Source organism: Gekko japonicus, unplaced genomic scaffold (genome assembly GCF_001447785.1).
Source record: "Gekko japonicus isolate JY-2015 unplaced genomic scaffold, Gekko_japonicus_V1.1 scaffold2164, whole genome shotgun sequence".
NCBI classification, from domain to species: Eukaryota; Metazoa; Chordata; class Lepidosauria; order Squamata; family Gekkonidae; genus Gekko; species Gekko japonicus.
Window position 1 is genome coordinate 262,184 of NW_015169242.1, and position 23,124 is coordinate 285,307.

Consider the following 23,124-nt stretch of genomic DNA (forward strand, 5'->3'; position numbering starts at 1 on the left):
CTTTGTGTCGTGACCCTTGACTTCCTTGGTGGTCTTCAGGGCTATTTTTGGGCAGGAACGCACAGGTTAGACTTTCCGTATTTGTATAACCACAACTCTCGCCCTTCACTAATCAATTTTATCATCTTTCCAGTTGTACCCCAGGTCGGCTAGGCTTCGATGGGAAGCAGATCTAATAACGTATATTGAATCAGATCACCGTGAACTAGATTACTCTGTGCTCTCCAGGTCGTAAATCACTCCAAACACATCCACATTTTGCAGTGTGTCCCCCCTCCCTTCCCCCTTTGTCGTCTGGATGCCTGATGCACTGGCTAAAAGGCCCAGCTGGTCTGAGAGAGGGAAGTATGCGTCATCCTCTCAACAACAGTTCTCAGTTAACATGTGCCCCATTGTATTTAATTAGTGGAGAATGATGTCCGACTGGATGCCGTCTAATTGCTCAGAGTGCAGCTGCTGGGACGCTGCTTAGCTTCCAAGTTCTGATGAGAGCAGGCTAACCTGGACTATCCAGGTCAGGGCATGTTATATATTTTATTTATGTAGTTAAGTTATTTTATTCAATTTATATTCCACCCTCCCCGCAAGCGGGCTCAGGGCGGATCACGGTAGGAATCTAAAAGACACAAGTAGAATTTACAGAATAATTAAAACAATTTAAAATAGCATAGATTTAAGAAGAGAGAGCACAAAACAGGTTGCACCATTTCATCATATTCAATAGCCAGTTTGGTGTAGTGGTTAGGAATGTGGACTCTAATTTGGGAGAACCGGGTTTGATTCCCCACTCCCCCACACACAGCTGCCGGTGTGACCTTGGGTCAGTCATTAGTTCTCTCAGAGCTGTTATCTCAAGGGCAGTTCTCGAAAGAGCTCTCTCAGCCCCACCTACCTCACAGGGTGTCTGTTGTGGGAAGTGGAGGGGAAAGGAGATTGTAAGCCGCTCTGAGACTCTTTTGGTTGTGAAGGGTGGGGTATAAATCCAATCTCCTCTTCTCTTCTATTTCAAACTAGCGCCATTGGGTTTGTAGGATCTTATTGGTCCGGGCTGCGTTGAGATGGTAGGCTTCAATTTCGGCAGGGGAGGCCAAGTTTTTTATTGGACGCCTGCCTCCTCAGCCAAAGGCCTTGTGGAACAGCTTTGTTTTACAGGCCCTGCCGAATGGTAATATGTCCCGCAGAGCCCTGATCTCAGATGGGATCATGTTCCACCAGGCTTGGGGCCAGGGCAGAAAAGGCCCCGGCCCTGGTTGAGGCTAACCAGATTTTAACCAGCAGAGCGCAAAATATATTTGACTTTATTGGGAAACAACAGACTTACAGGGCCACGAGCAGAGGACACAGATGCGACTAAACCCGCAATCTGTGGTGTGGCACAGACAGACATTTTTACACCTCCTCCACGAAACACCTTAGGAAGGCCCTGATTCTATAAATCCCCTGTAATTTGGCTTTTAGACAGGGGTCATTTCATAGAAAAAGAGGTGCAGGAGCTCATTAGCATAACACATTTGCATGTGCCACACCCCCTGACATCACCAGAAGTGTGTCAGAAGGCGACACCCACCGCTCAGGCTCCAGTGGACTGTTTTGGATTGCTAGCTATTGTGGGGGGGGGAACGCGCAGATCGACCCTCGCAGAGGAGGGAGAGCTTGTACCTGAATAAAACTTGGTCTTAGAGGTGACACTGGACTGTTTTGGATTGCTAGCTGTGGGGTGGGGGGGAACGCACAGATCTCCCCTCACACAGATCTGTGCAGAGAGAGAGAGAGAGAGACAGAAGGAAAGAAGGAGGGAAAGTGGGGAAAAAAGAAGGGGAAAAGGAAGAGGGAGAGAAGGAGCAGGGGCGGGGCTTGTTGCATGTGCCCGCCCCCTGGGCTCTTTACTGCCGGAGCTCCACTCCTATGCAGTCCTGCAGGAAATGACCCCTGCTTTTAGACTTTCCGTATTTGTATAACCACAACTCCCGCCCTTCACTAATCAATTTTATCATCTTTCCAGTTGTACCCCAGGTCGGCTAGCCTTCGATGCCGAAGCAGATCTAATAACGTAAATTGAATCAAAGCACGTGAACTGGATTACTCCGTGCTCTCTAGGTCATAAATCACTCCGAACGCATCCACATTTTGCAGTGTGTCCCCCCTCCCTTCCCCCTTTGTCGTCTGGATGCCTGATGCACTGGCTAAAAGGCCCAGCTGGTCTGAGAGAGGGAAGTATGCGTCATCCTCTCAACAACAGTTCTCAGTTAACATGTGCCCCATTGTATTTAATTAGTGGAGAATGATGTCCGACTGGATGCCGTCTAATTGCTCAGAGTGCAGCTGCTGGCCGCAGTTCCGTACCGGCGTCCGTGATTTATTTTTCCTTTCGAAACAAAGCACAAACAGGGGCTTTGCTGCACCCCAAACACTGGCGTCCCCCCTACCCCCGTTTCTGCTTCAAAGATGGGTGCCAACGTAGGTTGAGGTTGGGGTGGTGGACAAGGGGAGGGGAGGGATGGTAGCTCAAGTCCCTGCTAAATCATGAAGGTGTCACAACAACATTAATGCATGCTGTAACGATAATAAGGCATAAGATGCAATATTTCCTCCTTTGAAGAGAAGACATAAAGTCCATGTAGTCAGTGTAACTTCATAGGGGGAGTCCACATAGTCATACCCTTTTCCAAACAGCCTTTGCAAAGACGCCCAGGGCTTTTTTTTGTAGAAAAAGCCCAGCAGGAACTCATTAGAATAATAGGCCACACCCAACATCAGAAACTCATTAGCATATTAGGCCGCACCCCATTCCTTCCCTTGGCTTGCCCAGGCGCCCCGCAGCTGTGGGGCGCCCGGGCAAACTGGCCCTTGGACAAGCCAGGGAAGGCTCAGAGTTGCTGGGTGTGTGTGTGTTGCACTCCAGGCCTTCCCTCTGTAGCCACACACGCAGAGGTTTTGGCTGTAGTGGGCGTGGCCAACTCTGAAGCCAGCCGGAACTCTGTTCCTGTGCGTTCCTGCCCAAAAATAGCCCTGAAGACGCCCATTCTAGATACTTGGAAGATGCGTTTCCTTTGACTTCTTCAGTTTGCCGGCTGTGTAGGTGGAACATTTCAGCAGACCACAAGGTTCATAGTGTAAGAAGCGAATCGTACCTGTCTGTTGTCGGGAAAGGAGACTGTAAGTCGCTCTGAGACTCCAAGTGAAGGGCAGGGTATAAATCCAATCTCCTCCTCCTCCTCCTCCTCCTTGCAATCAGGGTAGTTAAGCCTCAGTCTAGGCAGTCTGGGAAACAGTCTGGAACAGTAACACAAGCCAAAAAAATGCAAGGAAGATAGGCAGCTTAGAAGGTGAGCCAGTTTGGTGTAGTGGTTAAGTGCATGGACTCTGATCTAGGAGAACCAGGTTTGATTCCACACTCCTCCACACACAGCTGCTGGATGACCTTGGGCAAGCCATAGTTCTGACAAGAGCTGTCCTTGAAAGAGCAGTTTCTGTCAGAGCTCTCTCAGCCCCGCCTACCTCACAGGGTGTCTGTTGCGGGGAGGGGAAGGGAAAGGAGTTTGTAAGCCGCTCTGAGACTCCTTTGGGTAGTGAAGGGCGGGGTATAAATCCAGTCTCCTCCTCTACCTCTTCTGCTTCTAGGAAATGTGGGGGACTGGGGAAAAACAGAGAGGAATGGGGGGAAGGAGCCTTTCAAGAGAGGGAAGGTAGTAGTCAGTGTAGAGGGATTGGATTTCCATCCCCTGCAAGTTCCATAAGACCATAAGAACATAAGAGAAGCCAATGTTGGATCAGGCCAATGGCCCATCCAGTCCAACACTCTGTGTCACACAGTGGCCAGAAATACCAGGTGCCATCAGCAGTGGGGCCAGGACACTAGAAGCCCTCCCACTGTTGCCCCCCCCCCCAAGATCACTTGCCCCAGACGGAGAGCCCCTATCTATACCTTGTGGCTAATAGCCACCGATGGACCTCTGCTCCATATGCTTATCTAATTCCCTCTTGAAGCCGTCCATGTTTGTAGCCGCCGCCACCTCCTGTGGCAGTGAATTCCATGTGTTAATCACTCTTCGGGTGAGGAAGTACTTCCTTTTATCTGTTCTAACCCGACCGCTCGGCAATTTCATGGACTGCCCACAAGTTCTTGTATTGTGAGAAAGGGAGAAAAGTACCTCTTTCTCTACCTGCTCTGTCCCATGCATAATCTTACAAACCTCGATCATGTCACCCCTCAGCCGTCGTTGCTCTAAGCTAAAGAGCCCCAAGCGCTTTAACCTTTCCTCATAGGGAAAGTGTCCCAACCCTTTTATCATTCTAGTTGCCCTTGTCTGCACTTTTTCCAAAGCTATAATATCCTTTTTAAGGTGTGGTGACCAGAACTGTTCACAGTATTCCAAAAGAGGTCGCACCATTGATTTATATAGGGGCATTATGATATTGGCTGATCTGTTTTCAACACTCTTCCTAATAATCCCCAGCATAGCATTGGCCTTTTTTACTGTAGTCGCACACTGTCTCGACATTTTCAGTGAATTATCTATTACGACTCCAAGATGTTCTTGGTCAATCTCTGCCAGTTCGGACCCCATCAACGTGTATGTATAGTTAGAATTTTTGGCTCCAATGTGCATCACCTTGCACTTGGCTACATTGAATCCCATTTGCCATGTTGACACCCACTTGCCCATCCTCAACAGATCCCTTTGGAGTGCCTCACAATCCTCACTGGTTTTTACCACCCTGAACAACTTCATATTATCCGCAAATTTAGCCACTTCACGGCTTACTCCCAACTCCAAATCATTAATGAACAAGTTAAAAAGCATCGGACCGAATACTGATCCCTGCAGTACCCCACTGCTTACCACCCTCCACTGAGAAAATTGCCCATTTATACTCACTCTCTGTTTCCTATTAATTAGCCAGTTTTTGATCCATAAAAGGACTTGTCCTTTTATCCCGTGATTTTTGAGCTTACCTAGGAGCCTTTGATGAGGAACTTTATCAAAAGCTTTCTGGAAGTCAAGGTAAATAATATCTATTGGATCCCCCTTGTCCACATGTTTGTTCACCCCCTCAAAGAACACTAATAGGTTAGTGAGACAAGATCTTCCCTTACAGAACCCATGTTGAGTCTGCCTCAATAGGTTTTGTTCATCTATGTGCCTACTAATTCTTTCCTTAATAATGGTTTCCACCAATTTACCCGGTATCGACGTCAGACTGACTGGCCTGTAATTTCCCAGATCTCCTCTGGAACCCTTTTTAAAGATGGGAGTGACATTAGCTACCTTCCAGTCCTCAGGAATGGAGGCAGATTTTAAGGAAAGATTACATATTTTTGTCAGGAGATCCACAAGTTCACATCTGAGTTCTTTCAGAACTCTCGGATGTATGCCATCCGGGCCTGGTGATTTATCAGTTTTTGAGTTGTCTATCAGTTTTAGGACCTCCTCTCTCGTCACCTCAATCTGACTCGATGTGTCCCCAGCTTCTAAAATTCTATTCCAGGTACCTCCAAGTATTTGAGTCTGTCCATCTCCTGCTCTTTAACCTCTCACCCAGTGTAGGCTGGATATGTATCATCAGAAAGCTAAGAGGGCAGGAAAGGTAACAGACCTTGTCTGGGAAACCTAGAAGACAACCTCTCCCAATGTCCCACCTCTCTAGGAAAACGAATGAGGGGGAAATCTTTGAAAACTTGCAGGCCAAAACCTATCTCATTCTTATTCTGCTTTTCTTTCGAGGAGTTCTGGGTAGCTTCCATCTCCTATTCTCCATTTTATCCTTACAGCCCTGTCAGGCTGTCTTTAAAAGGGGATTAGACAGATTCAGGGAGAGTAGGTCTATCAGTAGCCTTGGTGACTAAAGACAATTTCCACATTCAGAGGCAGGAAATCTCTGAATCCCAGAGCCAGGAGGCAACATTCAGGGAAGGCCTTGGCCTCTATGCCCTGTTGTTGGACCTTCAGAGGAACTGGTTGACAACTATGTGAGACAGGATGCTGAACTAGAGGGACCACTGGTCTATTCCAGCAGGGCTCCTCTTATGTTCTTAAGATGCTGGACTAGATGGACAACTGGTCTGATCCAGCAGGGCTCCTCTTATGTTCTTAGGATTCTGGATTAGATGGACAACTGGTCTGATCCAGCAGGGCTCCTCTTATGTTCTTAAGATGCCAGACTAGATGGACAACTGGTCTGTTCCAGCAGGGCTCCTCTTATGTTCTTAAGATACTGTACTAGATGGACAACTGGTCTGATCCAGCAGGGCTCCTCTTATGTTCTTGAGATACTGTACTAGATGGACAACTGGTCTGTTCCAGCAGGGCTCCTCTTATGTTCTTAAGATGCTGGACTAGATGGACAACTGGTCTGATCCAGCAGGGCTCCTCTTATGTTCTTAGGATTCTGGATTAGATGGACCATTGGCCTGATTCAGTAGGACTCTTCTTATGTTCTTAGGATGCTGTACTAGATGGACCATTGGCCTGATCCAGCACGGCTCTTCTTATGTTCTTCTTGTGAGAGAGGGACTTGCCCGTGGTCACCTGGTGACTATTACGGCCAACTGGATTTAAACCTTAGCCTTTCTGATGCAGTGCTTTAACCATGCACCACGCTGTTGCGATGGGGGCATTTCCAAGCACAAAGATGGACAGATAGCGGAAGCTTCGCCTGTTACTCTTTTTAAAATCGCCGTACAGTTTTTTGATCATCATGCAGTTTTTAGAGGCGCAAAGAGCCCTGCCAAGAACAAAGAGAAAGATGCCTAAAGAAGGCAGAGGCTCAGCCAGCTAAAAATGGGGGAGGTGTGACTGTCACCCGCCCAACTGTACAGCTGCAGCCTTGCGTTAGGACTACATTTCAACAGGCATATCACCGCTGCCGCCGCCACTGCCATTTTGTGAGTGCATCATTGTTCTATAAATGAAGTCTGTGTAGGTCGTGAGTGACCCGATCCGAAATCCAGTGCTGGGGGAGTCGCGAAGGGCACCATGGGTGTGGTGCCATTCAAGTGCAGGCAGGCAGTGAGCCAGACTGAGAGCAAAGAAAGGATTTCAGCAAAGCATCTGGTTTCTTGCTGAGTTGCCATCTGCAGGCTCAGCCGGTGTCTTCACAGGCCACAGTGCTGCATGTAGAAATTCCCTAATGGGGAAGACAGTTTGGTTGCATTTGCACGTTCTTGAAAGAACAGCATCAGAAGCCCAGTTTTAGATGGTGCTTGTTTGTTCGTTCAGGAGCTGCGGTGGCTCAAGTGGTTAAGACGCTGGACTGCAGGCCAGAAGGTCGGTAGTTCGGCAGTTCGAGACCTGAGTGCTGCATGACGGAGTGAGCTCCCGTCTCCGGCCCCAGCTCCTGCCAACCTAACAGCTAAGAAATTGCAAGAAGATACCTTCGGTGGGAAGGTAACAGCGTTCCGTGCGCCTCGGCGTTTAGTCATGCCAGCCACATGACCACGGAAACATCTTCGGACAGCGCTGGCTCTTCGGCTTGGAAACGGAGATGAGCACCGCAACCGTCGAGTCGGATTCGACTGGCTTTCGAGCAAGGGAAACCTTTACCTTTACTGTTCGTTCAGTGGAACAATGAGGCCGCGGAGGGGAGAAGGGCGATTGTTCATCTCCTGGCCCCCAAAATTGTCAGAGTCTGTGACACAGCTCAGCTCTCAAAACTGAGCAGGTCCAGCTGGGCGAGATACCTCAGATGAGAGATCGCTTGGGTGCCAGATATAAGGAACTCTGAGCGGCTCAGATGGAGAGCAAAAAATGTCCTAAATCAGCAAAAAAATAAATAAAAATCCCAAGCTCTGCTATGAAAGGAGCTTTGATTTCTGTGCAAAAATAGGCTTGCGTTGATGGTTTGTTTGCAATATAAAATGAGCAGTTTTTCAAGGGTATTGACGGCTGTGCAGGTGGCGGTGCCCCTCATTACTTAGGCTCCTAGCCACGGTTGGCACAGGCGCCAAACTTGGTTGGATTTCTGGGGCTGATGAGAAAAGATCCGACCGGGTAGCTTGTGCAAAACCACAGTTCCCATCCAGCCCTTCTCCATAACTACTCTAAGAGCCACTCGTTCTGTCTGAAGAAGTGGACTGTAGACCACAAAAGCTTATTCTGGAATGAAATTCTGATCGCCTTCAAGACTCCTGTGAGGTGTGTTAGGTTGAGCCAAAATGTCCTAATGGTTAGAGTGTCGGACTAGGATCTGGGAGACCTGAGTTCGAATCCCTGCTCTGCCCCGGAAGCTCGCTGGGTGACCTTGGACCAGTCACACTCTCGGCCTAACCTACCTCACAGGGTTGTTGTGAGCAGGGGTCATTTGGGGGGGGACGCGGGGGGACGCCATCCCCCGGGTGAGGTGCGGGAGGGCGGGGCCTGGAGCTCCCTGCTGGTGCCCGCTGGAGGTCGCTGCCGGCTGTGGGGAGGACACACTTCCGGTGATGTCAGGGGGTGTGGCATATGCTAATGAGTTATGCTAATGAGTCACCCTAGCTCTTTTTCTACGAAATGACCCCTGATTGTGAGGGCTAAAATGGAGGAGAGGAGAAAAAACTGGGTATCAATGAAATAAATAAAATTCCGTTCGTCTTTAAGGTGCCACTTGACTTCTATGAGGCACGTTAGCTGGAAGAAAACTACTGACCCAAGGTCAGCCAATGAACTTCTTCCTTGAATTGAACCTGGGTCTCCCAGGCACTGTTTGATGTACAGACATCACACCGGTTTTACAAAAAGCTCGAAGAGAGATGGTGCCAATTTCCTCTCATGGAGGAAGAGAATTCTGCAGTCTCGGAGCCATCACCAAGAAGGCCCTGTCTTATATCTATCTGTCTGTCTGTCTGTGTCTGTATGTATGTATGTCTGTGTGTGTATATATATGTGTGTGTGTGTGTGTGTATCCACATTTATTTATTTATTAAAATGTTTAAATCACACCTTTCCTCTTGATTTAAAGCAGCTTATAATAATAGTGAAAAATATTTTCAGTTAAAAACAAAATAAAACAGCAAACCCCAAATCTATCCCCCCACACACCGGTTTACAAAAAGCTCCAAGAGAGATGGTGCCAATTTCCCCTCATGGCGGAAGAGAATTCTGCAGTCTCGGAGCCACCACCAAGAAGACCCTGTCCTATATCTATCTGTCGGTCTGTCTGTCTGTCTGTGTATATATGTGTGTGTGTGTCCACATTTATTTTATTTATTAAAAACGTTTCCATCACACCTTTCCTCTTGGTTCAAAGCAGCTGATAATAATAGTGAAAAACATTTTCAGTTAAAATAAAAATAAAACAGCAAACCCCAAATCTATCCCCACCCCACTCCTGCTGTTCAAACCCTCTCAAAAGCCGTGGCAGACAGGCAAGCCTCATAGCACCTCCTGAAGATTTCTAAGGAGGGGACTCCCCTTACCTCCTGCGGGAGGTCATGCCAGCAAGTAGGAGCCATGATGGAAATGGCCTGGGCTCTAGCTGATGCCAGACGGACCACCCTAAGTGGTAAGACAGGCAACAGATGGTTGCCCGCTGACTATAGCTGGCATCCAGGGACGTATGGAAAGAGACAGTCCTTCAAAGTCCCAGTGAGTCCCAGATTATGAAGGGCTTCAAAGGTCATAACCAGCACCTTGAGAGCCAGTTTGGTGTAGTGGTTAGGAGCGTGGACTCTAACCTGGGAGAACCAGATTCCCACCCCTCCACGTGCAACTGCTGGCGTGACCTTGGGTCAGTTACAAGTTCTTTCAGAGCTGTTCTCTCAGAAGCAGTCTGTAATGATTCCTTGTTTTATGTGTGTGTGTGTCTCTTTAAAAGTTTGGTTGTATGGCGGTGGTAAGTAGACTAGAGTAGTTGAGAGAGGCAAGCGTGGTATGATTGGTGGTTGACAGAGAGGGGGAGGGGTTTTGGAAGTGAGAGTGAGTGGATGTCTGTATGTCAGTCGGGTTTTACAGTTACAGGTTGACAGTTGATAAGTTCAGTTAATTCTGTGCGGGGAATGAGAGAGACAAGCAGTTAGTTCTGTATGTGAGGGAAGTGAGAAACGGAAGGAAGGCTGAGAGAATAGAAAAAGTAAATGAAAGTAATTGAAGACAAAGTTTAGGAAAGGCTGTATGTCCTGGAGAGAAACAGTGAACTTACATGACCTTGAGTTAGTGTTACAAAGTAACCTGAAAGATCCCTGTCAGTAAGGGAGCAGATTGTGTGTGATACACCAAGCAATTGTTCATTTATACACATCAATAGTTACCTTGTTCTACCCTTTTATTTATGAATTATTTCAATAAATCCTCTTTTATTCAAGTATACCAGCTCTGAAAGAAATACTTCCTTAGGACCACATAGTTCCTCATAAGCCTTGTACTCGGTCTACCTAACCAGCAAGAGCAGAAGGAAAAGTATAAAGGTTTGGAAAGCCTTAAATTTCCTGGTGGCAGCTGTATATACATAGTAGAATAAAATAAAGAACATTTTTAAAGGGAAACCAGTCCTCCAGAATAAGGAGGTCGTCACACAGTCCTTGAAAGAACTCTCTCAGCCCCATCTAACGCACAGGGTGTCTGTTGTGGGGAGGGGAAGGGAAAGGAGATTGTAAGCCTGTCTGAGACTCCTTCAGGTAGTGAAGGGCAGGGTATAAATCTAATCTCCCCTCCCCCTCCTCCCCCTCCTCCTTCTCCTCCTCTCCTAAACAGACTGGCAGCCAATATAACTGTTTCAAAATGGAGGTGGATCCAAGTGGGTAGCCATGTTAGTCTGTCTGTAGCAGCAGAGAAGAGCAAAAGTCCAGTAGCACCTTAAAGATGAACAAAATTTGTGGCAGGGGATGATGAGCTTTCGCGAGTCACCGCTAGCTTCTGCGTATGCAATGTTCGCGCCAGGGAATCTCAGTGTGTGGGTATCAAAAAGAGCCGTTGAACGTTTTTCATTGCTCATATGTTGGCGGTAGCGTGTATTTTTGGGGAAGGGGGTTAATTCTGTGCCAGACCCGAACAAAAAGAACAGATGTTAAAACATCTCCCATGGTTCTGTTCCTTCCAGATGCAACCTCCCGCCTCTCTCCAGTCGATACAGCCAGGACGTCGGGTCCAAGACTCAGCTGGTCACGGCAAACCCCAGCATCATTCAGAAAAGGTAAGAAGCAGAAAAGGGTTGTTTTGGAGACAGAGATGGCTCGCCAGGCCCTGGGAAATAGTGCCCATTGTTTACAGGCCTGGTGTTGGAACGGCAGAATTTATAACCTTAGCAGGGGCAAGCCCTGGAACTGCAAAGCAGACTGAAATCGACAACTGGTATAAATCTTAGCGATGCTGGACCACATTTCAGCAGTCATGTGCTGTTCCTGCAATAGAGAGTTGGGCAGAAAAGTGACACATTTATGGAAGGAGGAGTGTGGTGATGGAGGCAGGAGCCCAGGGGAAGCGCCGAAACCACCTTCCCTCGAGTCTCGGCTTTTCCTCTTTTATAAACGGCAGCGGTTTTATTTTTAGCTCTTTCATCTCCTAAGATAGTGGGGCTGGTGCCGCTGTGACGAAGCCACCGTTCCGCGTTCCGTTTGTGCTTGGTTGTTATATTTTAATTGTATGTTTTGAGGTGGCGCTGAGGTATTAAAAAACCCAGTGCAAATGGCAATTTAAATTTAAACCCAGGGTCCTTCTTTGTTAAAACGTTAAAAAAGGAGAAGGGATTTTCAGCTGAGTTGTTATCTAGGCTTGATGGAGGGCGCTTGTCTGTTTGCCGCCTCCCTCTTGATGCTCCTGCTTAGTGTAGCGGTTTGGAGCGCGGGCTCTAATCTGGGAGAACCGGGTTTGATTCCCCACTCCTCCGCATGCAGCTGCTGGCGTGACCTTGGGTCAGTCACAAGTTCTCTCAGAGCTGTTCTCTCAAGGGCAGTTCTCGAGAGAGAGCTCTCAGCCCCACCTACCTCCTCCTCCTCCTTCTGGTTTTTGTGTTCATGCACACTTCCTCACATACCTGAAGAAGTGTGCATGCACACGAAAGTATCTGAAGAAGTGTGCATGCGCACAAAAGCTTATACCTTGAATAAAACTTTGTTGGTTTTAAAGGTGCCACTGGACTGTTCTACCACACTACACTGATTTGTAGTGAAGGAAATGACTGTCAGAGAAAAGAATCCAGACATTTATGCAGTCCTCCACATGCAGCTGCTGGTGAGACCTTGGGTCAGTCACAAGTTCTTTCAGAGCTGTTCTCTCAAGGGCAGTTCTCGAGAGAGAGCTCTCTCAGCCCCGCCTACCTCACAGGGTTTCTGTTGTCGGGAGGGGGAGGGGGAGGGGTTTGTAAGCTGCTTTGAGTCTCCCTTGGGTAGTGAAGGGCGGGGTATAAATCCAGTCTGCCGCTCTGAGACTCCTTTGGGTAGTAGAGGGCGGGGTATGAATCCAATCTCTTTTTCTTCTTGATGGGCTAGGGGAATCTGCAGAGAAGCAGCTGTCAGTTGGAGTGGATAAGAACATAAGAGAGAAGCCACTGTTGGATCAGGCCAATGGCCCATCCAGTCCAACTCTCTGTCACACAGTGGCCAAAAATACCAGGTGACATCAGGAGGTCCAGAGTGGGGGATGAAGCTGCCTTATACTGAATGAGGTCAGTATTATTCACTCAGACGGGCAGCGGCTCTCTAGGGTCTCAGGGGTCTTCCCCATCACCGACCACCTGATCCTTTCAGCTGGAGATGCTGGGGATCGAACCTGGGACCTCCTGCACGCCCAGCAGATGCCCTACCACTAAGCCCCACCCCCTTTCCTATACAGGGTTGTCAGGTCCTATCTTCTTCCCGGCAAGGGGATCTTTGGGCCTTGCCGGGCGCACGTGGTGCAGCGACATTACCTGGAAGTGACGTCATCATGTTGCAGCGACACTCTAGTTTTTGGGCAAAACTCTATGGCTTGAGCCCAAATTTACCAGAGAGTTTTGTCCAAGAACTAGAACATTGCCGCACGATGGCAGTGATGTGACGACATCACTTCCGGGTGACGCCATCGTGTCGCATTCTGGGGCATTTGCAGGTGGGGTCCCCCCTCCCCCCGCTGGCCAGCTGGCCCATAGCAAGGAGGAGCCCGCAAAAGTAAGGGAACCTCCGGGAGCTGGCGACCCCATCCCTATACGAACAGGACCTGAGGCTGGTATTCCCCAGCTGCCCTTTCATTGTTTCCCTCCCTTTGTTGAGGCAAACTGTAATTTAGCACTCCCCCCACCCCGGATCAAACCAAATATTATTTATTAATTAACTAATTATTTTATTTGATTTATACCCCGCCCTTCCGACCAAGGCAGGCTCAGGACGGCTTACGCAGTGCGTAAAACACAATTAGAATCCATCATAAAATTCATCATAACTGATCAACCGAAACAGATTGGTTATCCTAAAATCCATAAATCACTATCCTAAAGTCCTGGTAAAGGTAAAGGTTCCCTTGCTCGAAAGCCAGTCGAGTCCGACTCTAGGGTTGCGGTGCTCATCTCCGTTTCAAAGCCGAAGAGCCAGCGCTGTCCGAAGACGTTTCCGTGGTCATGTGGCCGGCGTGACTAAACACCAAGGCGCACGGAACGCTGTTACCATCCCACCGAAGTGTTACCTATTTATCTACTTGCAATTCCTTTCTTTCGAACTGCTAGGTTGTCAGGAGCTGGAATTAGAGATGGGAGCTCACTCCATCATGCAACACACGCGGGTCTCAAACTGCTGAACTACCGACCTTCCACAGCCTGCAGTTCAGCGCCTTAACTTTATTTATTTACAATAAAGTGCATGAGCAGGAATTTCAGATTGACCCATACTCCACGGGTGACAGTCATAATGATGTTCCCACACGCTCCGCTGATCTACTTCTTTGCCTAGCGAGGCGGGCTAGAGATGGAAAAGCCATGGCACAGGGTCTCTTCTCGAAAGCTTGGCGGAAGAGCTCCGTCTTGCAGGCCCTGCAGAACTGTAAGAGGTCCCGCAGGGCCCTGATCTCTTCCGGGAGCTCATTCCACCAGGGCGGAGCCGCTACTGAGAAGGCCCTGGCCCTGGTTGTCACCAACCTGGCGTCCTTGGGGACCTGTGTGTTTGCTGTCCAAACCAGAATTGGAAAGCATGAAAGCAAAGCAGAAGTTTTGGGCTTGGAAGTAACAGCAGACTGTAGCTTGACTTGAAATAGGAAGGGGATTGCAGGGAAAGGAGAGGAGCGTATGAGACCGCGGATTGCCGTGTGTAATGGCAAACCAGGGGCTTGCTGTTCCATTTGAGCAAAGGCATACTTGAAAGGGTTTGGAATTTCCAAAGGAAGAAGAAGAAGAGGAAGAGATTGGATTTATACCCCGCCCTTCACTACCCAAAGGAGTCTCAGAGCGGGTTACAAACTCCCTTCCCTTCCCCTCCCCACAACAGACACCCTGTGAGGTAGGTGGGGCTGAGAGAGCTCTTGACAGAAACTGCTCTTTTTCAAGAACAGCTGTGCCAGAGTTATGGCTTACCCAAGGTCGTCCAGCCAGGTGCAAGTGGAGGAGTGGGGAATCAAACCCGGTTCTCCCAGATTAGAGTCCGCGCACTTAACCACTACACCAAACTGGCTCTCGTGGTGGCTGCAAAGGAGGGCTAGAACCAAGATGATGGTTCTGTTTTGCTCTCCTTGACCACACAGCTGCCGTCTGTAACGCTCTTTCATTCTATTTTAAATTTTATTTTATTTACTTCATTTATACCCCGCCCAACAGGGACAAAGCAGCTTACACCGTCCTCTCGTCGTCCTTTCCCTCAGAAAGCTATGGAAATCATGTAGCCGGAAACTTCCAGGTCTCTTTGGTGGGATTGGATTTCCTTTACAGTAGAGGCTTGTCTTTCGGCACCAGTTAATCATGAGCTGCTGAATCGGAGCCCAAGGTAAAATTTGGCTGCTCTCTGCCAAGTGAATCCCCGCCCCCAGCAAGATTAATTACTCAGTTTAGCCAAAGATGACTCAGTTTCATTAAATCTAGAGTGCTATATTAGCTTTCAAAATATAGGTTATTGCAGTTATTATTCATAGGGATATCAATTTGCATGGTGCTTTGTAGAACACAAAACACACCTCTCTGCACCAAGGAACTGTAACCACCAGTGGCCTGCCTTGTTGTTGGGGGGAAATTAGCTATGAGGCAGAGGAGGCAGGGACCGCACACCAGTGTTCCCTCTAAGCTGAGTTAGTGTGAGCTAGCTCACAGTTTTTTTAGCCTCCAGCTCACACATTTTTGTCTTGGCTCAGGAAGGACGGCTCCAGAGCAAGCTAACTGATGCAGTGGCCAACTTGCTCGCTCACAACTTTAAGGCCGGCAGCTCACAAAGTAGAATTTTTGCTCACAAGACTCCACAGCTTAGAGGGAACATTGCCACACACCTGTGTATATCAGGGTCCAGTCCGGTAGGAAGACTCCAGATTTGAAGAGTGATTCAAATAGTTTTTATTGAAGAATTTCCCTAATTACAAGCACACTAAGCATTTCAAGAAAGAGCACACCATTCAGAACTAAGAAAACAAAGGTGATGACAGCAAATAGTGCGATTAATTATGGGGGTTATACTACCTGATGTGCAGAAGTCCATGGAGAAGAGATTATGGCCCAAACAAAGTTTGGGGGTGAACTGCCAGTTGGCGTCCAGGCAGACACACAGTTGAGGCCATGTGCTTTGGTGGATATAGACATGGGAAAACAATGCGAGCCAATGGGAGGCCTGGAGGGGCTTGTCTCAGGTGAAGACAAAACATTTCCTGGACCAACAAGGGGTCCAAGGGGGTGTGACGCCAGCAGGAGTAAAACCTAGGTGTGACCAATGAGGTTACAGAGGGGCAGAGTCTGAATTCACAATAACGTTGATGCAATTAACCAGGTGCTGGATGGCTCTACTGGAGTAGGCTGACCACTGTGCTGGATGGCTCTACTGGAGCAGGTGACCACTGATGCTCCAACTGGGGAAGGTTGAATAGGTTCCCAGTCTTAAGCAAAAGGGGGAAATGGGTCCCTGATCAGCGTCAGGAAGGATCGTTGTTAATTTTAACACTTGATTGGTTTATCTCAGCATCCTGCGGGAGGGGGCGGGAAGGACAGGCGGGGAAACAAAGGATTTCCACATGGACATCGGTATCACAAATAGGGCTACGTGAAGGTTTGGGGTTGTTGTTGTTCAGTCACACAGTCGAGTCCGACTCTTCGCGACCCCATGGACCACATCATGCCAGGCCCTCCTGTCTTCCGTTGTGCTCCAGAGTTTGCTCAACTTCATGCCCGTCGTCTCGATAACACTGTCTAACCATCTCGTCCTTTGCCGTCCCCGTCTTCTTTGACCTTCAGTCTTTCCCAGCATCAGGGTCTTCTCCAGTGAGTGCTCCCTTCTCATTGGGTGGCCAAAGTATTTGAGCTTCAGTTTCATTATCTGGCCTTCCAGGGAACAGTCAGGGTTAATTTCCTTTAGGATTGACTGATTTGATCTCCTTGTAGTCCAAGGGACTCTCAAGAGTCTTCTCCAGCACCATAATTTGAAAGAATCTATTATTCGGTGCTTGGCCTTCCTTATAGTCCAACTCTCGCAACCATACATTACTATTACATTAGAGACAGAGGAGCTATTCACCAGGTGTCTACTGAATAGCTACGGAAATGCAGATACTTCACCTTGAGGAACTCATTGTTATTTCATATGCATACCTTTGCTGGAGGGTGGTGGACTGGAGATTGCTTTGGGGGCTGCCTTGTGCAACCTGAAAACGGACACCCTTTTTCCGGAGCATTGGCTAGCTCTGTGGCTCAGGGTAAGAGTGCCCTCCTTGGCCTGACTTTGTGGGTCTCGGGTTCAGGTCAGAAGTGGGTGCCCTGCTATTTGGGGCTACCCATGAGTAAGGCAGCACCTCTGGGCTACAGAACTTGCAATTTTTTAAAATAAAAACTCACATTATTTACTCAAAAGGGGGTGTTTACTAAGCTATTAGTGAGAACTCCCAATGACAAAAAAATAATAATCTAGCTCTTGTTTTGATGCTTGAATTTAAACAAGGTGGAAGTACTGGTGGAACGAGCTCCCGGAAGAGATCAGGGCCCTGCGGGATCTTATGCAGTTCCACGGGGCCTGCAAGACGGAGCTTTTAACTAGGAGCTGCCCTCATCACCACCAACGACCACCATTAATATCTGGGGTAGAGACTGGCTGTAGTGAGGCAGAGTCAAACCACTTGTGAGCCAGTAGCTGTGGAGCTACATGATATGCTATGCCATCTTGGTAAACAACAACAGAGTACATTTATTCAGATGTTGATTGTTTAAATGTTTTTAAATGTTTTAATAGTGTTTTAAGCTCAAATGTGTTATATATAAATCTGGCACTGAGCCAGGCAGTGTGAGCCGCCCTGAGCCTGCTTGCGGGGAGGGCGGATTATGAATACAAGAAATAAATAAATATAAATAAAGGTGTTCTGGTGCACCGGTCGTGGTAGGAAGGGTCTTGCGTTTCTTTTCATGCCACCTTGCAGAGGCCAAATACCAGATCCATGTCGATGTAGCATAGGGTTGCCAACCTCCAGGTGGGAGCTGGAGATCTCCTGAGATTACAACTGATCTCTAGGTGACGGATATCAGTTCCCCTGGAGCAAATAGCCGCCTGGGAAGATGGACTCTATGGCATTATTCCTTGCTAAGGCCCTCCCCCTCCCCAAACCCCACCCTCCTTGGGCTCCTCCCCCCAGGGCTCTTTTTGTAGCAGGTACTCCAAAATCTCCAGGTATTTCCCAACCTGACAACTGATGACTCTAACATAGCACTATCAGTTGTGCCATAGAAGTAGAACTGCCCGGCCAAGCTTGGCAACCAGCCGGAAAGGGGGGCGGGGATGGGGGGATGGGATGTTGCCGATGGTGTTATATCACTTCTGGGTAGCTCTAGGAAATGCCTAAAACTTTATGGTAAAACAATAGCATTTCCGGTGGCTCCTAGAGCCACCCATTGTCACTTCCAGGACAAATAAACGAGCAAGCTATTAGACAAAGCAACTGCCCGGTCGTGTGTGCATTTACATTGGATTCACTCCTAAGTAAGTATGCATGTGTAAAGGAACAACTGAGACTCCTGCCAGTCAAGATCCTGGGGTTCTTTTTGCCTTCTGGGCATGGAGCAGGGGTCACTGGGGGAGTGTGTGTGTGTGTGGGGGGAGGTATCTGTGAATTCCCTGCGTTGTGCAGGGGGATGGACTAGATGACCCTGAAGGTCCCTTCTAGCTCTATGATTCTATGATCCCGGAGACCCAGGTTCGAATCCCCACTCATGGCATGGAAGGTCACTGGGTGACCTTGGTCCAGTCATATTCTCTCAGCCTAGCTTACTTCACAGGGCTGTTGTGAGAATAAAATGGAGGAGAGGAAAATGATGTAAGCCACCTTGCGTCCCCACTGTGGAGAAAGGCAGGGCATGAATGAAGTCAATAAATCAAATTTAGTCCTCTTGACTAAGAGCCATTGATGGTCTAGCTTCTAGTGCCCTGACCAGGGTTCCCTCTAAGCCGTGGAGTCTTGTGAGCAAAAGTTCTACTTTGTGAGCTACCAGCATGAAAACTGTGAGCAAGTGATTTGGCTACTGCATCAATTAGTTTGTTCTGGAGCCATCCTTCCTGAGCTAAGACAAAAATGGGTGAGCCGGAGGCTAATAATCTGTGAGCTAGCTCACACTAACTCAGCTTAGAGGGAACACTGGTCCTGGCCCCACTGGTGGACCTCCTGATGGCACCTGGTATTTTTGGCCACTGTGTGACAAGAGTGTTGGACTGGATGGGCCATTGGCCTGATCCAACATTGGCTTCTCTTATGTTCTATAGACGGAACACTCTGTCGGGGGCAAGTGATGCTCTGTATTCTTGGTGCTGGGGGGGGGTAACAGTGGGAGGGCTTCTAGTGTCCTGGTCCCACTGCTGGACCTACCTGGTATTTTTGGCCACTGTGTAACAGGAGTGTTGGACTGATCCAGCATTGGCTTCTTTTATGTTCTTATGGTCCTCTCCTCCATAAATGTGTCCAGTACCCTTTTAGAAACATCTGACAGTGCCATCCTAAGCAGAATTATGCCTTTCTGAGTCTGCTGCAGTCAATGAACTCAGAAGGGTGTAACTCTGCATAGGAGGGCTCTGCAGGCACGGGCCCGACGCCACCTCTTGTGGCAGTGAGTTCCATAAGCTCTTTACATGTTTCCATCGCATTCTTTATCCACTCTACAAGAGGTTCCCCGCGAAAGGCACCATCACGTAGACTGGGAGGCTCCCCACAGCTCCTGACAAATTGAAAACATTTGCCTCAAGGCAAAAATGACTGTCATCTATATGTCCCGATTTGCATCCCCCCCCTCGTCGCACACATTTAATTTCCCCGCCAGCCTGGAGGTGGGGGAGTGCTCTTCCTCAGTCTCTCTCTCCTTCTTCTCCTTGCTTTCTCATTTCACATTCTGACTTTCGGAATGACAGAGAGGGAAATACCAGCTGAATAACTGGCGGTAAACTGGAGATTATTTCTACGCACATTTTTCACTTTGGCTTCTTATTCTATTTAGCGGCTGCTAAATCGGAATCTTTTTTTAAAAAAAACCTACCGCTTCTCCAGCCCCCAAGTACATTTCCCCCCCCCCATCATATCACAATACATCTTTTAATGTAAAAAATTGTTTTCCCTCTCCCTGTGTTTCTCGAAGAGTGGGTGTCAAACCTCTATTTATAGCGAGGTGCACTCATTTCAAGGGTAAACACGATTTTACTGAGAATGCCGGTAATGTGTTTATGATAGTGACATGGCTTCGAACAGATTTTTAAGAAATGAGTTGTATTGTGTTCATTTCACAGTGTGACGGCGTAACAAAGGGGAGTCTTAATGCGGTGCCTTTGATGGTTCTAAACTTACAGTGCCGCGCCTAACGTGGAAAGAAACCCTTTTTTGAAAAATAAAGAGATGCCTGGTGGTTCATTCCTCAGCTTCGCTTCCCCAGAAAGTGGGGGGGTCAACAGTGGGAGGGCTTCTAATGTCCTGGCCCCACTGGTGGACCTCCTGATGGCACGTGGTATTTCTGGCCACTGTGTGACACAGGGTGTTGGACTGTATGGGCCTTTGGCCTGATCCAACATTGGCATCTCTTATGTTCTTATGTTCTTATGGTCTTAATAATCAGAAACACCAGCGTTGGCTTGGACCAAGGGCTCCACTGATCTGCTTCCTTGGCGGCTTTGATGGTGTAGAAAGGTGGGAGTGCAGATTTTGTAAAATATATTTATTGCCAGGGCTATTTTTGGGCAGGAACGCACAGGAACGGAGTTCCGCCTGGCTCCCAAGTTGGCCATGCCCAGCAGGAGCTCATTAGCATAACAGGCCACACCCGACAGCAGAAACTCATTAGGATTGGCTACATTAGGGGTGTGTGGCCTAACATGCAAAGGAGTTCCTGCTACAAAAAAAGGCCCTGGGTTTTGACCACAAACAAGGTAAACAGAATAAGAAGCAAAAGGTGGGTGTGGCTGGATGACCACACTTCTGGTAACGTGGGGGTGTGGCCTAATATGCTAATATGCTGTACTCTCAGGGGTTTGTCCTATTATGCTAATGACAGAGGTTGATTCGGGGGGGATCGCTGTTCCCCCGGGTGAGGTGCGGGGGCGGGGCACACGACAAAGCCCTGCCCCCTTCTTTCGGCCGCCCCCTGCTTCCAACCTCATTCTGTTGCAGAAGGAGGAAGAAGCAGGAGGGTAAGTTGGCGTCCTCCCCCTCTACCTGGCCGAGGCCACTCCACGTGGCCTCCGCAAGGACTCCCAGCCCCATCCAGGAGCTTCCCCAAGGTAGCTGTGGTAGTCTGTTGCTGCAAAATAGTCCAAGAGTTCAAATACCACCTTTAAGACTAACCTTTAAGACTAAGACTAACTGAGTGGTGGGTGTGGCCTTACGACACACTTCCGGTGATGTCAGGGGTTGTGGCCTTATGACACACTTCCGGGGCTGTCAGGGGGTGTGGCATATGCTAATGAGTTATGCTAATGAGTTCCCCTAGCTCTTTTTCTATGAAACGACCCCTGGCTAATGAGTTCCTGCTGGGCTTTTTCTACAAAAAAAGCCCTGTTTATTGCTATTCATCTGTCATCTGGTTTCCAGCTTCTAGGAAGCTCTCGGGCAGGATGTACCCAGTCCCAGCTGTGTACCCAGAGCAACTATTATTTAGAGGTGCAAATGCCGGGCAGATTTAGAGGGCGCGATCAGACAACAATATCTGGGGAGTGCCCCGTAGCTGTCGGCAACCCGTTCTGCTCCACCGGAGAAGCAGAGTTAAAAGACACTGGGGGAAAATGCGGTAGTAAATGTGTTGCACCCGGCCATGGATGGACTTTCCCATGTCTGATCTCTCCAGCACGCTCTCATGCCATCGGGATGGTCTGATCAGGCCATCCTGACTCCGTGCCATTGTTTCCCCGCCCCCCTTCACAGTATGCGCATCATCACAAACGCCATAGGGAGCCCTTGGTGCTGAGATGCGATTCATCGATTCCTCGTTTAAGCATGTTGGAAACACATCGGAAACAAATGGCAATTAAAAACCTCAAACCCGACTCACCTGCAGTTGCGTCTGATCATGCAGTGGCTTCCAAGGACTGTGTGATTGTGCAACTGTGGGTCAAATTCCTCTGGAGGAAATAGCCTCACTTCCCCCCCCACTTTATCTCCCGCGTGTGACCACACCCTAAAAGTGCCAACCCAGCATGCTGCAATGGTGAAAAAGGCAAACTCTATGTTAGGGATTATTTGGAAAGGGATTGAAAGTAAAATGGCCAATATTATAACGCCCCTATAATGATCTATCGTGCAGCTTTATTTGGAATACTGTGTACAATTCTGGTCACTGTATCTCTAAAAGACCATTGCATCCTTACAAGGGCACCACTGTAGAAGTATTTTACAGAGAAAAGGGAAAGCCCTGACAAGTTAATAGTATAAAATTTGGTACTGGAAGAGAAAGCAGAGAGAGAGAGAGATGTGTGTGTGACCGCACCCTTAAAGGTGCTACTGGGCTTTTTACTATTTTGCAGCAACAGACTAACATGGCTAACGCCTCTGGATTTCAGATGGTAAATAGTCAGCTGACTCATCGATGGTCCATACTCTGATAGAATCAGGAAATTTGGAAATAGCAGGAACCATTTTTATCTGCATAAGCATGCACAGTTTCATAGAATCATAGAGCTGGAAGGGGCCACGCAAAAGCCATCTAGTCCAAGCCAGTGTTCCCTCTAAGCTGAGTCAGCGTGAGCTAGCTCACAATTTTTTAGCCTCTGGCTCACACATTTCTGTCTTAGCTCAGGAAGGATGGCTCCAGAGCAAACTAATCTATGCAGTAGCCAAATCACTCGCTCACAACTTTAATGCCAGGAGCTCACAAAGTAGGATTTTTGCTCACAAGACTCCACAGCTTAGAGGGAGCATTGGTCCAAGCCCCCGCTCAATACAAAATCAGCCTAAAGTTTGTATGTGCATAAGTTGTATTCAGCTGTTGTCTTGAATGTACATAAGGTGTGGGCCTACAAACACAATCCCATTCCCATAACAGCGTGAGAACAGCCTTGCTGGATCAGACCAATGGTCCATCTGGTCCAGCATCCTGTCTCACACAGTGGCCAACCAGTTCCTCTGTTGTTGTTGTTTTTAAGACCCCTGGAGGGGATTTTTTTATTTTGTATAATACTACATAAACTACAAAGAAAAGAAGGGAAGGGGAACTACAACTAAGGAGAAAGAAAAGTAACCCCCACTAAACTAAAAACCCAAGAGTAGGAGATCATTACCCTGTTAGACTGCAGTTAGTAATGGAAAAAAAAACTTTTAATAAACAATATACTTTGTGAGATCCTGTCTTTCTAAGCTTATGTGTTAGTTTATTACTTGTTATGAGAAGATTTCCAGAGCATCTCCTCCAGCTCTCTTCGTAAGGGCAATTTTCAGAGTCCTTCCGCCTTTACATCTATGCTCATTCTCTCTAAAGTCTTGATGGCTTCTTAGACGTTCACTCGAAATTCTGCAACCCTCCTCCATCTCCAAAGGGATAACACCGCCAATCTTAAGCCCCCAACCAGTTCCTCTGGATGGCCAACAACAGGGTATAGAGGCCAAGGCCTTC

At 48.2% G+C, this 23,124-nt stretch overlaps 1 protein-coding gene across 1 annotated transcript in view; it reads left to right on the top strand.

Moving 5' to 3' along the window:
- Positions 1-11,110, top strand: part of ST8SIA1 (ST8 alpha-N-acetyl-neuraminide alpha-2,8-sialyltransferase 1) — a 130,937-nt gene extending 119,827 nt beyond the window's left edge. The window contains exon 4 of the mRNA XM_015416467.1: positions 11,014-11,110. Within this exon, the coding sequence (XP_015271953.1) occupies positions 11,014-11,110 (97 nt within the window). The remainder of the gene's footprint in view (positions 1-11,013) is intronic.
- Positions 11,111-23,124: the final 12,014 nt, after the last annotated feature.